This window comes from Buceros rhinoceros, unplaced genomic scaffold, assembly GCF_000710305.1.
Source record: "Buceros rhinoceros silvestris isolate BGI_N320 unplaced genomic scaffold, ASM71030v1 scaffold17957, whole genome shotgun sequence".
Lineage (NCBI taxonomy): Eukaryota > Metazoa > Chordata > Aves > Bucerotiformes > Bucerotidae > Buceros > Buceros rhinoceros.
Window position 1 is genome coordinate 4,313 of NW_010420617.1, and position 17,870 is coordinate 22,182.

Here is a 17,870-nt window from a genome sequence, read left to right on the forward strand (position 1 = left end):
CCCCCAGGGATTTCGCTCTGCCACATGCCGGAGTCATGCCCCCATCAGCAAGACGCATGAGCCCCCACGGACAAAAGGCTCATTCAGAGCTCCGGCACGGCATCTGCTGCCGCCTTTGAGAGGAGGAGGGAGGCAGTCACCGTCCAAAGTGCCAGAGATGTTTTAACTGCGCGTGAGGGGAATCAAACCGTGACTGACTCTTGCCCCATCCCACCTAACAGCACAGGGACAGGCCGCAGCTAACGCCTGAGAGCAGGAGGCTGCTCCAGGACGTGAAGGAAGGAGCACAGAGGCACCTGCCCGGGCCGGGCGGCCCCCTGAGCGAGGGTCTCGGCAGCTACTTCAGAAGAGACAAAAAGCAGATGTTTCACAAAAGCTCACTTTCCAGGTTTATTAAGTAAAGTTAACTGAATTGTTTTCATTTTGTGGGGATTCCTTTCCGTCTAACCCGGTGGGTTAGCAGAGTTGCACAGAATCACGGTTGGACTGTGATAACCCAAATACAACTTTGGCTCATCTCACCGCTGACACATATGGAATGACTTGGGGGTTATTACATGCTGTGTCTGCTGGAGGCAGGTACATGTACAGATCAGCACAAGTTGCAAATGATCGCTTACATCCTTCCGAAACAGAGCAGGGCATTCAGCAAATGCGCTGCAATGAGAAGACATATGAAAAAGAAATTATACAGACTTGCAAATACATAAGAAGTTCAAGAGATGCAAGAAACCTCAAACACAAGAAATGTCAAGGGGGGATAAAACCACTTAAAATTCAGACACAATGTGTTCAAATGAAAACCCAGCTGTAATTCAAATTCCCTTCAAAATGGGAAACATACAGTAATGCAAGTAAAGAGAAACCAGGTCTCGTCCTGGGAGAGATGTGTCCAAAACCACTGATGCACAAACAGGTTCAGAGTTCTAAGCAAAATGTCCCTGGGCATTGGTGTACTTGACTCTTGGAGCCAGAGCAAAGCAATTCATTACACTTGCTGGACTGCTGGGCCTACTGCTGGGTCTCGGTGGTACAACAGCACGTAGGTTCCAGATGTCAGAGAGAAGGCAGCACGCAAACTGCTGGTTACCGGGAGAAAAGCCACGGCCAGCCCTCCCAGGGATTGACTAGAGCAAGGACACCTACTTCTGGCAGCCTGGCCTCCACTGCACACACCATTAGTGTAATGTTCTGCAAGGTTCTTCAGTTCTTAGCTCACTCCTTTCTCAGCCTGAGTTGTTTCTGTCTTGTGCATGAGCACAACTGGCCGTGCAAAACGATCCAAAAAACATAAGGGACAGGACCAAAGAAAGCTGGCTGAACCTGGGGCTGGCTTTCAGCTCCTATTTCCAAATATCAGTTAAAGGTTGGAAATTTATCTACAAAAGAAATAATATAAATGAAATAAAAAATGGCACCGTCCACAAAATTTAAAAAAAAAAAAAGAAAAATCTTACAACACAGCCTCGTAAAAATGGCTTTGCAACGAGAGCTCAGTCACAAAATGAAGGGTTCTAGCTCTTCGTACATCAGAAGAGGAAACAAAGCTAAAAAGTACTAGTCCACATTCTCTTAATAAGTTAAACTTACTTTCCCTCCCCTGTCTACAAAAGGGGTAGAAGCAAAGGGGAAAAGAGGCTACTAAAAATTAACAAAAAAAAAAAAAAAAAAAGAAAAGAAAAGAAAAGAAAAGGAGAGAGAAGGAGAGAGCGCACAAGAGAGAAAGCAGTCTGTGGTCAGAGGCTCAGAGAAGGGCTGAGTTCCTTTTAAGGGTTTAAAAGATGCAAAACAGTTCCTCAGAAGTTCCCTCTCTTCAACAGTTAGTTCAATGCTGTAGCCATAGAAACTCAAGTATATATTGGAGGAGAGATTCTTTCGGGCAGATCCACCGTCATCTGGAGAGCTGCGCAGCGTGTGTTAATCCTCGATGATTATGGGTTCGTCATTCATGGGCTGGCGTAGCTGCACTGCCTGGATGGGCCGGAGGATAATAGGCTTGTAAGGGCGTCTGGCGGCTCGCTTGGCTTCGGAGGAGGAAAGCAGCTTGCGGATTTTCCTGCAGACAGTAAGGAGAAAGGAACCGATTACAGAGACCAGACACTACGGCACTGCAGGCTTCTCCAGTTCTCCGTGTGAAACCAGCCTGCACACGGAGCCTGCTCGCTAACGGGACGGGCCGACACTGTTTATTTCAGCAATGTCTTCCCCGGGGGAACTTTTGGTTTGTGATTTATACACCCACCAACGAAGAGGAAATTGCATTCACTCTTCCAGAACAATTCCCCTGCAGAGCAGAAGGCATCCCGGGCCAGCCTCACAGGAACGGGGTCTACTCTTGTGACCGTAACACGTGAAATAGCTTTGACAGCCAGTTTCCACACCAACAACGCACTGTGATGCACGCAGACACATCCGTTGGACACGCTGCAGGCAGCTTTGCGGGAATTTACAAAGCCAAGTTACAACCAAAGGTCTTCTGCCAACGCTGGCCACCTCCCCACCTGCTGATCCCTCTCTCACGGAGCTCTCCGACATTCCTCAGCCCCAGGCAGGTGCACACAGCTGCCTCTTCAACAGAAACCCCTCACAGCACAAGGCAGCAACATTTGGTCTCCCACGGAGCTCCCCCTCTTATTCCACCCACGCTGCGTGTGCCCAACCCAGAAACGGGTCATATTCTGTCCTGTGTTTCTGACGAGTTTCCCTGTATGTTACAAAACGAGCAACAAGTCTCATCAGACGTGGGAAGCGGCTTTCCATATGGAGAGAAAGTAAAAGAAGGGAAGAGAAGGGACATACCGACGTTTTAAAACCAGCAAAGTCAGGTAAAAAGAGACAATGCAGAACAATGACTTGCTTCAACACTCCTGCAAACCCCAAAACCCAGCCGCAGTGAAAAGCTGCTGTGGAATTAGGAGGAGGAACTCCTTTCCGGAGGATGTTGTGGCGGTCAAAGGCATACGGAGGTTAGAAAGGAGAGTGATAAATATCGGCAGGAGCAGTCCAGCAGTACCCGCGGCACACCGCCTGCACTTCAGGAACCGCGGCAACAAGGCAGCTCCGATAAGCAAGCGCTGCCTCCCCGTACAGGTTTCTACCTTAACTACTTTTTCTGACTTACCATGAGAACGGCAGTACGAGAGGAAGGGCAGCCACGTGGCTTTACTATCCACAACCCAACCGTCCGCCCCCCAAAGGTAACTTCTACATTTTGGGTTAGTCAACACTGCTGGGGCCTGGAAAACCTTTTTCTGGGTGCGCTGGGTTGTTGTATTTTTTAAATGGAAGAGACACAGTCTTACTGAGCTGATGTTTATCCCTGTGCCATGACTTCTGAGTTTGAGATGTGCTGGTTGCTTGAGAAACTGGTTAAAATACTTTTCCCCCTAAAATTTGCCCTCATCACCACTCTTCACTTGCTTTTTTTGCCCACGGAGCAGACCAAGCCTGCTACGCAGCACTTACACACACAGAGACATGGCTTTTGTTTGCTCAGTGCTCTCATTTCTCCAGGGCCTTCTAAAGCTGAAAGGCCACAGGATGTGGAGAGGAGAGAACGGGGTGGAAAAGTGGTGGTGGGCAGAAAAAAAAAAAAAAAAAAAAAAAAAAAAAAAAAAAAAAAAAAAAAAAAAAAAAAAAAAAAAAAAAAAAAATCTCGATGTGTTGATTCTCCCAAGACTTGTTTAGCTGAAGTTGATCTACTTTCAGCCAGCGGAGCTTCCTACAGTGTCCGTGCGTGCTCAATTAGACACGCCGCCATCAGAAACACGTCTCGTAGCAGCTCGAGATTCTGATCAGGTCACTCGCTGCCTCCACTCGCGTAAATTATAAATGCCGAGTTCCTTACTGTGAGGCTTCAATTCAGAAACTTACTCTTTTCAATTGACCAACTTTTCAAAGTGCTCCCTCACAGCCACCCAGTTTTCCAGCACCGTTCTCAACTGTGCTGCACAAAAAGGGGAGGAGGAGGGGTGTAAAACTTGAGGAAAACCTACTTTCTGTGACTGAAAACACAGCCTGACCCCCAGCTGGAAGATGATATGCAGATATTGCTGCTAGAGGGATCGCTATGGAGCCAACACAAAGCTCAAATTCTTCTGGAGCTCACAAACAAGTCTTATATTCTCGACACTGGAATGCAGCAGATGGTTCAGGGAAAAGTTAGAGGTGAAATGCCCGACAGAAAACCCGTGCCGCTTACAATGCTACATGGCTCAGGCTTCCCTGCTTTTCAACCGGCTGCCAAACACCTCCTTTCAGCAGTCGCCAGCCAGCTAAGCAGCAAGGCTGTCAGACAAAGAAGCCTGGTTTGTTGTTTGGTTTTTTTTTTTTTTCAAATGGAAGAGATAAGATCTTACTGAGCCGAAGTCTACCACTACTCTATGATTTCTGCATTAGACACGAGCTGGTTGCTGTGGTACTGATCCTTCCTGCCTCCCTCAGTGGTTCTGTAGGAGCAGACAATTCCACGCCTTACAGCCAGTATCAGGGTTGATGAATATTCTGACTGTTCGGTACAATCAGAGGACCTTGCAGTCATACCGAGACATTACCACCACAGACCTGCAGTATTCCTTGTGGGCTGGACGATAAAGATGTCAAGAAATGTTTTGTAGGTGCGGGATCATGAAAAAAGCCTTGAGCATCTAAGGACTGAATTAGAGACTGTGTCCACCAGGGCACGTGAACTGGCCAGAGCAGCAGGTCCGTAACAGGATCCCAGGACCTCTTTACCAGAGCAAGATGATGACAGTGAGAATAAGGAAACTGCTTCCCCTGAAAATGAAATGCTTCTCTCACTTTAGTTTCAATTACATATGGGATCCCACTGCTTAGTTTCACAGCATCTCACCGGAACAGAAAAGGAGAAGGGAAAGACAAGATAAAGATATGAGCAGGTGTGAAACACACAGCTGCGTTAAAGGTGTCCGTAGGAACAAGTCTCACAAGGAAATTAATTTTGGTTTTCTTCTGAGATATGACAGGGAGGGAAAGGTGGGGGGGTGTTCCTGCACTGAAATCTGATGATCCCACAGCTCAGTGGTTAGTAACTTGAACACTACCAGTCTCAGCTTGCCTACAAAGCCCGTCTTTGATACTAGGCCCACAGGACAGTCACTTGACATTTGAATGGCTTTGCAGGCAGAGAAGGAGCTTGGGGATGTCAGGACTCTGACACAGAGTGTTTCTGGGGTTGAGCTGCCTCTTTTCTTTGGTGGTTTATATTTGCCACCAGTAGCAGTGAAAAGCAGCACCAGAAGAGCTGAAGTCCTCAAAAGTCCTGACCTCCTTGGTCCTGTCCTCCTTTGTAACGGCTCAGACATCCCGTAATTCCCACATCCACCTCTGCTAGGTACCGGAGGGAAAAATAAGTGCTCCTCTGCCTGTTGGGGCACAGTGTTGGTAACTCCAGGCTTCAGACACACAAAAGCCAGAGAGCGCCTGTGCTTTCAGAGAGGGCTGAGGAGCAGGGCTGTGGCTTTGCTCCGACCTTCAAGGTCACCCAGGAGAGAGGCATCAAGTTCTTAGGTAGAGGCATATCCTTGTGTCGGTTCCTCCCTTCTCATCACACCCCGGAGCAGTCCCGCCCTTCCTAGGAATTAGACGGTACCAGGAACACGCACACAAAAGCTCTGCTTTAGGGCTCAGGCCATGGAGCTTCCACAGCAATGCCAGCAGCCAGCAAACAGAGTTCGCAGTGAAAGTCACGCAAGGAAAGTTTCTTTTACTATTTTTATCCTGTGGGCCAACTAACAAGGACTAGCAGAAGCAGTATACCCCCAAAGGAGGAAGGAGGACACTGCTGGGCTACATCTCACTGCTACTGGTGGCAAATATAAACCACCAAAGAAAAGTGGCAACTCAGCCCCCAGAACGCCTCTGTGTCACTTACAGGTTTCAGTACTCGGATGCAAGAGGAGACGGTCTGACAGGTAATACAAGAGACTTCAGCACGTGAGAGGGCACGCAGAGCTCTGTGTGCAGGAGGCTCTGTTCCTCAGCACACAGCATCACTCACGAGCCAGAAGGCCCCTATCCTGTTACTGAGTTGCTGCGTGGGACCTCCAACCAGCTGAACTTCCCACCTCAGTCTTCCTCCCCTTATTGCCCACCTCTGACAGGAGCTGCTCTGGAAGAAGAAAGATCTGCTTCCTCTGGAATGACTAGGCACACATCAGACATAAGGTGTGTCACAGCCTTTATCCACCTCAACGCTGGCAACGCTCTCTGCATTCAGTTTGTAGCCACAGATCTGCTGCAGAGATCCCTGGCTAACCAAAAAACCAGCTGCAGCACCCACAAGGAACGCAAACCAAAAGACCTCCCGTTAAATCCTCTAAAAGACCAAGCTTCCTACCTGGTTTCTTCAGTGGCCATGTAAAAAACATCGTCTGGTGCATCAATCCAGTTCATCCTCCTCCTTTTCACCGGAGGCATGGATCCACCACGAATTAATCGGACTTTTGTTGGGTATGATTTCCCATTGAGCAGCAAGTTTCGGCTTGGTCCCTAACGTGATACATAAAAAAGTACAATTAGGGACTGCAACAGACCCACAGTAGCATGTGATAAGCACTCAAAGGAAAAGAGAATTCAAGTTTTCGTATCAGTTGTGGAAAGCTTATGGCAAATATTTCCCCTCTCGCCCACGACTGAACACAGAATTCACATAAAAGCAGTTGTCCACCAGCAGTAGAAGTTAGGCGCCTTCAATATACAACAGGACAGCAATACTCCAGCGACAGGACAAGTAATAAATGGAAGGCGTTACCAACAATCTGTTGCTTGCGTCTGAAAGATGACACAGGTTCAAAAGATTGAGCATAAGACTTAGATTGCAGCTACTGCCATAAATCTAGAGCAACTCGATTGATCTGAGGGAAGGAAATCTAGCTATACAAATCAAATATAAAAATCAGAATTTACAGTTATCGTGGGATACCAAACTTACCCAGATCCTTTTTGTTCTAGGGAGGTTCATATTTAAGGAGGACAGTATAAAATTAAATGTGCTGTTGGAAATGAATCTAACACTACGAAGCTCAGCAGCTTTCATCACAAAATCCTTTCAGCATTTAACACCACAGTTATATATAGGCATTTGCTTTGCGAATCAACGCAGGTATTTTCCAAACCCACAGCAGCCCCCTTCCACTCAAATGGAAAAAACATGAGCCGTTAAGAGAGGTGCAGAGGAAAGGGAGCAAAATATTAAGCTTCTCAAATGCAGCTGTCCTTGATCATTTGAAGTCCAGTTCTGCTGCCCCTCTTCCTGCCGATTAGCACATTGAGAAATCCCACTGCAATCAGCGACACTGGATAGTCAGGAAAGATGCAAAATAAGGGCCCGTAAAATTTGAAATGCATAAATTAAAGCTGGTCAGAAAATGCCCCAGTAGAAACTTAACTCTGGTGTTTCACGGGCCATTGTCCAAGGTCAGACCATCTCCCCTGATGCACCAAGGCTTCCCCTTCCGCCCAAGAAATAGGAAACTCAGCATGTTACATGAGGGATGTCTGGCCTGGGAGATCCACCTCAAAAGGAAAGGTGGGGACACGAGGTGTTCAAGTCCTTAAGTGTCAGGATATGGCAAAAGTTCAACCAGATTTTAACACCTTGACTTAGCAAGGGAAGACTTCAGTCTGTCAACCAAGGAAAAAACCCCAACCCCCCTGGATCTCTCTCACTTTTATCTGAAGAGAAAATAATGCGATAACATTTTACTTCCTTAGTCGCCCAGCTCCACGTTATACAAGACAACTTTGGCACCACAGCAGACCACTGAAATACTTCAAGAATGGCTTTTACATTTGAGATTTATTAAGTAAAATGTTTCAAAAAAAAAAAAGCTTCTCTCATTTTTTTTTAACCCCCTCTAGATTTCTCCAAGAAAATATTTTAATTAACGTTGCGAAGGATATTTTCTCTGCACATACTACACACACAGGAGAAGAACTCTGGAGAAAGTTCTTGGAAATACCTAGAAGGGGCATCCCTGTGCTTCCAGGACGTCTTTCCTCTACCCGCATAGAGCGATGTGTTTCAAGTGGTACATCCCAAACTGTGGATCTTTAATTTTCAGTTCAGCAGCACACTTCACTTTATCAAGCAGCCACAAATCAAGACAGTTCAGGGGTTTCACCCTAAAACACCCACTGCACTGAGTTGGTTTATTTAGCAGACACAAACAAGTAGCCAGTCTCCTCAGCAACAAGAAATGAAGCTGCATCCCTGGAGGAATACAATTTGTCACGTCGGATCAGGTGCTCAAGTATCAAACCAAATGAATGCTTCATTATCCCAGTCAGACCAGCATGCTCAAGGTATAGCCCGCCCCCACGGCACTGCACACTATCTGAGAACGTTATCGGATTTAATAATGCTCGTGATCACCATTCAGCGACCATCGGTCATACCCGCTGCGACTGACCCACGTCAGATGTCTCTACTGACACTAATACCTTGTGGTAGGTCCCCTAATGAGGCAGGCTCCACTTTACCGACACCAGATCATTTCTGAGGGACAAAAAAAGTTATGCTTGAAGTTCTCTCCCATAAGCCATGCGTGGGGGAGCTTTGCACTGGTCCCTTCACACAGAGGTGAATTTCAGGAGAAAGCATTTTGCCAGAGACGCTTCAATCAGACTGGCTATTTGCTTCTGTCCTTTGATAAAACTCAGCAGAATGGATGAAAGGCTAGGAAGAATTTTTACTTGGGGGGGAAAAAAAAAAAGAACATAAACCCCAAGCATTCTCAGCAGACAACTTGCACACCAACTTTCTAAAAAAAAAAAAAAAAAAAAAAAAAAAACCTGTTTTCCAAACAAACCCTTCCATCATTTAAACCTTCCTCCTTCAGGAAAACACATTCCCCCTAGAAACACATCCCAGAACTTTGCTATGAACAGCCACTCAGTTCCTGCATGAGCAGAAACAAAATGTTCTATTCCAAACAGAATCTCATTTTTATATATAGATAGACAGATTTGAGGTTTAAATCTTGGATGTTTCATACGCACCAAAAGAATTTTTTTTTAAAGTTAATTGCGAACTATGACCAGCTGCAAACAGCAAAGACGGAAGTGAAATGCTACAGTTTAATGGGGTGTTCTATCTAGCGTGGGTTAATCATTCTTCTTTTCCCTGTTTTGGTTAAATGAACATTCTCTTACCATTTGTCTGGTTTGTCCGTGGTTAGGCAGACCTAACAAACAGGAAAGAGAATAGAGCTGGTAAGACCATTGCTTTTCCAAGACAGAAAAAAGTACAAAATCAAAACACACGCAGCTATGTTGCTTTGCTAAAACAAGAGTTGTCTACCAGACTAACTTCTCCCCTCCTAGAAAGGTAACTGAGAAAAGAGCTTCCTTAACAACAGGGGGTGAAGGGCAGAGGCCCCCAGTTAAAACCACGTTCCGTTCGCCCAATCTTTTCTCCGTTTACGCACATCTTTCTTCAAACTACCGATAAAAGCACACCGAGGAGGTGTACTTTCAGATCTGAGGTTTTCCTCAAGTCTGGGGAAAAATGTGGAGTTCTGGTTTAGATTTGGAGGCGTTTACTGACATCAAAAAGGAGAAAGCGGAAGGTATTATACACTGTCAAGACAGCAACAAATAAAATCTTTCCTGTCATCCTTGGATCCCCGGGGAACTCTTCAGCCCTGACACTAGCTACAAGCCGTTAGCAAACGGACTGCATCTGCTGACCCTACCACAAGCCAACACTTCCAGAGGCACAGCTCCATCAGGCACTGCGCACAGCGACTCCAGCTATCGCACACGCCCTTCCCCAGGAACACAAACAGCACCGTCAAGCGCCGAGCGCCATGGCCTGACTTCCCTAGCTCATTTGCCAGGCTATCGGACACCCTGTCCTGCTGCCACAGCGTATGTACTGGACTGTACTTCACACGTATGGGACCTTGTAGGACACACAAAGGTCTTGGGATATAAGAGAACAACGTGTGGCTGTAAGGCATGAGGGTATGACACGGAATGGACTGGGAGACATGAGAAACCTTCCTCTTAGCACTGTTTAGTTGTCTAAAATGTACGCTCCCAGAAAACACCATTTCATCAACACCAGGGCACCAAACCATCTTTTCCAGCCCCTCCTGGCTGAGAACCAACACGCTGGTACATCAAACCCAACAGGCACTACGGGACAGGCATCAGCACCGCTGCTGCCGGCTGCAGAAGCTGTCAGTTTGAATCCTGCTTTCGCATTCACAGCAAGCTTCCCAGCTTGCCTTTTGAAACCTCCCATCACTAGCGAGTTAAGCTGTGACAGAACACCAGAGCTTTTTAAAGAAGCCAGCAAAATCCACCTTCTACAGCTCGTGGTCTGTACCCCAACAGATCCCTCGAGGTTCTCCTTGGTAAAACCAAACAAAACGTACTCACGGCAAGCGTGCCAGGAAACACATGGCTCAGCAATTGATCGTGAGGGAGGAACGCGGAACGGGGGACGTTTTCTGAGCACTGAGCATCACAACACCCCATTATAATCAACAGTTGATATATCAAGTGTGTTTCCCATTCTATGGAGATGTATGCTGTTAGCTAGCTCAATATGAAGACACAGAGTTTCAATTTTTGCAGCATTTTTGTGCCTAAGTGTCCACAGAGATGAAGAAATGGTTGGCAGAAAGATTTCCATCAAATCTGGAGAAGAGATGTACCAGGCACCAAGTAAGACCAGTAACAACCTTTGGATGTTGACAAAGGCAATGTAGGTGCCAGACAATCATGGGAACAGCAATCGCATCCAAAACACAGCTGTGAGCTGCTGTTGGTGACGGACAAAGAGCTCCGTGGACACTGGGAAACGGCACAGCCAGCAGGATGCAACCCGAGTCTGTTGGCTTCAGAGCTAAGCTCCAGCACTTGTTTTCTTCCCCCTCCCCTAACAGAAAGATAACATTTTCTCCATTCGCAGGAGCTTCAAGAGGTGTAAATCAACTGATTCGAGACCCTGGCCTGAAGGCACGCATTTCATTTCAACCATGCTCCAGGTGAGCTCTTTTCTTGTACTAAGAAAAGTTCTTGCTGCCAGACAAGATCAGTCTCCAGAAGCAGCTGAGAGGTGGCTGCTGCGATGACTATTGCGAGGGGCACCCCAGCCAGTAAACAGTGCTATGCCCAAGTACTCCACGGTCAGAAGACATGTTGAGACTGATACAAACCGAGCCAAGGCTGAGCAGAACCGCTACCGACTCTGAGCCCCAAAACTTCAGAGCCCTCAAAGAGCAAAGCAGCAGCACTAACAGCAGGGACACACCTCATCCCTCAGCTGTAATTTCTAGGATGAAGCTGCCCACGGCATCTTTTTGCTCCAGTAAAATAGGACGCAAATCAAAGTTACAGTTTCGATACAATTTAGACTCTTGCTGTCACAGTAATAAGGTCTCAATTAGCATATTAATCTTCACTATCTGTGACTTTTCCCTTTAGTTACACTTGGGTAACTGGAGTTTGAAAGAATGAGAACAGACACTAAAAAGACTGGCTTCAGTTTGCAATCAAAAAAGTCACGCTAAAAGCATATGCAGCTGAAGCAGCACTATTAAATGAGCATCTGTTACCCGCAACGGTCACCGAAGAGATGCAGAGAGACAGTGTAACATCTGCAACCCACTGCAGAGCAGCTGGCAAGACAACAGGATGCATCTGTACCGGAAACAATGGATTCTCACCCAAAAGTTACTGGTGGCTTCTGTGCGAGAGATGAGGTCTGCGAGGCAGGCCCCTCCAAGAGCTAAACCAATCCTCCACCTCTGGGTAAGGAGTGGCACAGGCAGGCAGGAAAATCCTGGAAAACTCCCCAGGAAACTCAGTCCTCCCAAAGGTGCTGGCTCCATTTTCACAGATCAAGCTTTGAGAGAGACTTCTCTCACACACGTGTCCACCAGCAGGTTAAGTGTATGACAGCGTATTTATATAAAGCAGAAAGAAAAGCAAAACAACAGAGTTCTGGCAGCAACTCTCCAGGAAAAAAAAATACTGGCTGTATTTCACAAGGGGATATCTCGAGAAAGCACAGGGTTGAAAGTGTGGGTATTCCTTTTGATGATATCTAAGGTCCAACTGCTTGAATTTACATAGCTCCCCATCAGAAACAACTCCAGCCTCCTCCAAATGAGATTAAAAAACCAACCAACCAAAAAAAAGGGAGGTTTCAGGATTGACCAAACCTTTAAAAACACAGAAGGCGTAGAGGCGTACCATGATGAATCTAAGCAGGTCTTCCACTCTTTTGCAGGCAAAGAAATTGAAACATATTCTGAAAACTTGAGATTAAATGGTTTTTCCCCAGCACTGGAAAAACCGCAAAGCTCTAGAAAATCTGCCATTCAATTCCTCCTGCCAGTCTCCTCTATACACCGCAATAAAGAAGTCATCCCAGGGGATAAAATGAAGACAAGGTAAACTGAAGGTGTATCTGCAGATAAGCATAAATGTCCTTTGCCACAGACAATTCTCTATTGTTACTGAAATGGCAATAAAACACCTCGTCACAGCGCAGAGATTAACTGACACCCCCAGAGCACTCCCCACCACCTAGTGACAAAGACCTCAGAACTGTTTCTCAGGCACAAGCACATTCACAGAGATCCTGCCTCAAAACCAGGCACAGCAGGGTACTGTGCCTAAGGATCCTTCCGTTCTTGGGGTATCAGAGCTGCAGATGAATACACCTTCACCTGAAGAAACGCAAGTGGGGAAGGTCTAACACAAAGAGCAAAACAAGTCTCTTACTGCTGTTACTTTGCAGCTTTGTTTTATCTTTTGGGGACGGGGGAACCACCTCTCAACCAGCCTGTTTCTTTTCCAGCAAACTTGTTTCATTTGAATCTAATGCTTTCAGATTCAGAAAAAAAAATTAAAATGAGAGAATACCTAAACTTCCAGCAGCACCTGGAATAGCTGGCACCTGACACCACAGATGGAGTGGGGGAATCTCATTTCCCAATGGGAAGCAAACCAGCACATCTGGTCTCCCTGGAAGCCTGAGAGTACATACACGTGGTCTTCACTGATCCAGTCCCACCCCCTCAGCGAGAGGACCTCAGCATCTGAATGGCAGCATTCACAAACCACTCCCACCGCTCCAATTCAGCCTGCCAACTCCAGACCATCCACAACTGCCATTGTGTGAAGCAGCAGAGCCGAACCCTCAGCAGCGTGCCCAACGCAGACTGGAGCGCAGGGTCATTTCCATAAAGTTACTACAGCAGCACCAAGAAGCTGCAGAAGAAGCACCAACCAAGGCCACTTTTCTACTGGGGTAGAAACCTGCCGGTGCTTTCCCATGCCTGACCACGCACACACCGTTGCCTGTGTATTTACAGGCTGTTTCGTAGTTTGACACGAGAAGTCTGTTCAGAGCTGATCCTGGTACCAAGGAGGAAGAGTAGCCCAGCTTCCACCCATTGAACTTAGAGTTGTTAAATTTGTATTTACTCCAACTTACTAACTCAAATCTTCAGCATACGCACCACATCAGCATTACGTCATCTTTTCTTTTCTTTCTTTTTAAAAAAACGATTGAGGACATCAAGCAGTTACTCACAGATGGCATTTTGGTTTTACCTCCTGTTTACCAACAAGAAGTACCATACAGAACATGTAATATGCAGTAACACTCATAAGCATGTCTTCAGTCGCAATGGAGGTAGAGAATTTAACACCCTTTCACAACCAGCAAGGTCACTGTACTAAAATACACTGCTTTCAGAAAAACCATATACTCCTCGTATGGATTTTCCTTTTCCAAAAATAATCCTCCTCCTGGGACTCCATCCTTCCCAGCAGTATCAAAATCATCAACAGTACCACATTCATGAGCAAGTTAGAAAAAATACAAAAATTTGTGCATGAATGACACTCGATGAACAAGGATTTCACTTCCGAGTTACTGGTGCCCTTGAAGTTGTCTCTGTGTGTTGACATCTACGCACAGACAGTTTTTGCAGGCTTGCAAGAACACTCTAGTACCCCTCTCTTTCTTAAACCTGAGCATCCACCGTCTAACAAAGACTATGAACTTTGGGCAGTGCAAGTGCAACAAGCAGAACAGAGCACAAATGGTACCAAACACCACCTAGACTATCATTTTCTTAAAATTCTGTTGTACATAAAAACAATGTTAAAATTGCAATTTACTTACCTAAGTAAGTTCCTACCAAGATTGGCAAGGGAAAAGGAAAAAAAAGATGTAAAGTTAAAAAAAAGGAAGATTGTCATAGTTCAGAATACAGCAGCCCAGCCCCATGCAACAGATACAGAAACACAGACTGGTTTGGTGGTAATGAAACACAGAAGTGATCACAGTTCTCTGCTGGACAGATAAACCTGAGACAACATTAAACAAGCAATAACTCCAAGTGAAAGGTTCCACAAAGAAGCGCTTTCATTTCGGATGAGTGAGTAGCGGCTTGTTACCCACCTCCTTCCACCAACCCCCGCACAGCAACCTCGCTGGATTGGGACGGTACTTCTTAAAATGCTTGGTCTAGCAGCTCACGCTAATTCGCTTCACAGTACCTCACACATGACGTGTCTGGTCATGCAAAGCCGCACCTTCCGCTAAGAGTACTTTGAGGATCCTACTAATACTTTCTGGGCAGTGACATCCAAGCACAGTGAGTCAGTGGCTACCCTTGGACAATATGTTGAGAACGGAGAGCGGCTCTCTGGCCTGGTGTTGTGTCAGTCAATACTATCCATCCTGAAGGAGCATCACGGTGTATTCTGTCTGGCTGTAACACACTAAGTGGTTAAAAAAAGAGGTGAAATAACTATGTACCTCACTGCTTAGGATGATCTGATCCAGGCTATGTAAACTAGAAACCACGGAATTATTCACTGTTATTAGAATGGGGAGTGTTACACATCATATACACATATGTATGTGTGTGTACGTGTGTAATATGTATCAAAATTCAGGCTTTGTACCATTGGGGCATTTGCCATTCTGCCCTTGCGCTGTTATACATTCATTTCCTCTCATGAATTGCACCTGCTCCCTCCCACTGCCTTGGGACATGCCATCTCCTCTCTCTCCAGCAGCATTTGCACCTCACTCCCTGCCATCCCTCACATGCGAAATTATTTTCACCAGCTGATCCACAGAGCATGACGCCCATCTCCTGATTCCATTTCCAGATCTTCCTCCATAACACTAAAAGAAAGTCATCACAGCTAAGATGAAGGCAAGTGGAAAGTACAATTCTAAAAAATAATCTGTTTTTTTGGCATATAATCCGAAGCAAGGAAGTTGCACAGACACATGGTTCTTGAGGTCTCCAAAAACCATTTCAAGCAACTTGCCGTTCTTTCCAGCTGTGCTGCTGCTGGCGAGAAACAGTCGTTCCTTTAAGAAGCGCTGAACGTTTTCTCTCTTGACACTAGTCAGCATTACTTTGGTCTGGATATCAAGCACTAAAGGCAGGACATTTTCCCAGTACCCCATGTACCACATTATTCAGTGAAGGACCAATACTCCCCATTGTTTACAGTCATTCCTCAACTTTGGAAGGGCAGCCAGGGCCACTGCCAATAAAGGCACAATTTTAATGCAACCCATGCATAAAGCTAAATCCAAATTTTCCACGAGGTCTAAATCAGACAGAAGAAAATCCTTTGAGATTAGTCTGGTTGCCTACATCGGTGATGCTAGAGAACTTCCTTATATTTCCACCTCAATAGCTGGTATCTCCACTTTTGTGCTCGTCTCTTGATAATGACACTAATGCCATGCTAGGCTGATGAATGCTTCCAGTTCTAAGGAGTTCATTCACGTTTCCGCAAAAGAAGGGGAGAAACAATGAACCACAACACATTAAATTAGACCGACATTCCTTTCTGGTTTAGAAATCCCCAGCAGCAGAGAAGCAAGGTATTCCAACAGTTAATTAACCTCACTCAAAAAATTTGCAGCTTGTTTCCAGCCAAAGTTTTCCTACTGTACCTTCTGGCTACTGCAGCTCATTATTCCATTCCCGGCCAGACTAAAAAGCCCTCTATTATTACACTTCTGCTGCTCCTGTCAGCTGAGACAAACATCTACAATTTCTACTTTGATAAAAGCATTTTCCATTATACAGAGTGTTTTCCAGTCCCTTCACCATTTTCATGGCTCTTCTATAAACCCTCTCCAATTTTCAGCATTCAATCCGCTACCGTTTTATCAATGCAAGTCTGTTGCTGGGAAAAGCCTTCCCTTTATTTCAGCTACTCATTCATGTTCTCTCTCTTTCTGCCAATTTTAGAGTGCATGTGATGACCCTGAAAAAGAAATTTGATTACATGAAAGCTAACATGGTGTAAAAGAGGGGGGAGGGAGAAATATCTAACAGTGCTCCCTCCCTTTCCCCAGTAGGAATTTGCATAGACAAGTATCACATAGCCCCCATACTGGACAGCTGTAAGGAAAAAATGTAAACAGGGTCCAGAACACAAAACATCCTCTCTCTCTGCCTCTTAAAGGAAGTTTCATGGCAAATATTGTCAGTCAAGGTTCAGAATGTTAATGAAAAAGCCATAGTAATTTTTAAACATCTCACTGCATTTGGCAGCTTATGAAACTCCATGTACTTTTCATGCTCCAAAAATAGGGTTCTGCAGCAATTTGTTCATGCTAATCTAACGTCGGAGGAGAGCTGGGAAGGGCACTGTATGCCTAAAGGTGCCTCAATGTGATTTAAAGAAGAGGAAAACAAAACAGATGGAAGGACTACACCCTTCTTATAAACAGAGGGCAGGTAGTGAGGAGAGATTAAGAACATTTTCCTCATCTTAGAATTCAGGCACCAGCTGAAACTCTGGACGTCTAGCCAGACAAACCATATTCAAAGCTTGGAAAAGTTCAGCTCTCTGGGGTTAAGCAGGGATGAGTCAGAAAAAGAAAAGTTAAAGATACCTAGCTGGAGCTACAGAAGCAACAGTAAAAACAAACAAGAACATTCCAGAGGAAAAATCTGAAGTACTCTTAAGTTCAGCAACTTCCGACTTCTCCATAGTTTTAACTGATTCTGGCTGTGGCCCACTAAGAACAGTGTCCTGTCCTTTTCCTCCTTGATCTCTCACCGCCAAGGCTTCCCTTTTCCCAGCCTCTCCTTACTTCCCATTACTTCACAAAGTGTTCAACCCGACCAACCCACATGCGCCCGTAGACTAGGTAGTGTCCCACCTCCAACCCCTCCAACCTCCGTCACCGTTTGGCCACTTTTAGGAACAGGGTTTCCATTTACACAGAATGTTCATCAAGGCATTTTAGCAATTAACTTCCCTGAGGGCTGAGCTCTAAGCCCCAACCACCATCATCGTAAATAGCAGGAGGTCCTGGAGACCGGGATGTAAATCTTCCAGCAAGTGTTGCCTGAGGGAACACACAAAAACCTACACGAACAGTTCCATTTTCAGCAATGTTCAACAGTCTAATTCCTTCTAAACGAAGGCAGTGGGTGCCATGGGAATTTAAGCGCCTTAGAAACCTGACCACCAATATCTATGTATAAACATGGATCTTAACGCTTGACACTAAGCAAAAATACAGGCTGCTGTTCGGCTCATTCCCCGCAAAGCAACCTCTGGATTTTATATTGGTTTATGATCTGGCCATGAGGAACGCCTTACAAACTCATCACACACAAACAGCTCAGTGACCAGTCCTAACAGACGGTGTATATACTTCTCCCACGAGTCTGGAAGGGACAGCCCAGCACTACAAGGCTTTTATCACCAGCAAAGAGACTTCAGCTAAAGCCCACCACTGTGGCTGAACACTGTCACGTGCCAGAGGCTTTGACGCAGTGACCTGTCCAAACCTCAAGGTATCCTCCAGGTGCCAACAACACACTACA

The 17,870-nt window shown here is 45.8% G+C and overlaps 1 protein-coding gene across 1 annotated transcript in view; it reads right to left on the reverse strand.

Moving 5' to 3' along the window:
• Window positions 1-365: 365 nt before the first annotated feature.
• Window positions 366-17,870, reverse strand: part of MTA1 (metastasis associated 1) — a 73,041-nt gene continuing 55,536 nt past the window's right edge. The window contains exons 18-21 of the mRNA XM_010139371.1: window positions 14,174-14,185; window positions 9,175-9,206; window positions 6,359-6,510; window positions 366-2,056 (exon numbers count right to left, since the gene is read on the reverse strand). Of these exons, the coding sequence (XP_010137673.1) occupies window positions 1,918-2,056; window positions 6,359-6,510; window positions 9,175-9,206; window positions 14,174-14,185 (335 nt within the window). The 3' untranslated portion in view covers window positions 366-1,917. The remainder of the gene's footprint in view (window positions 2,057-6,358; window positions 6,511-9,174; window positions 9,207-14,173; window positions 14,186-17,870) is intronic.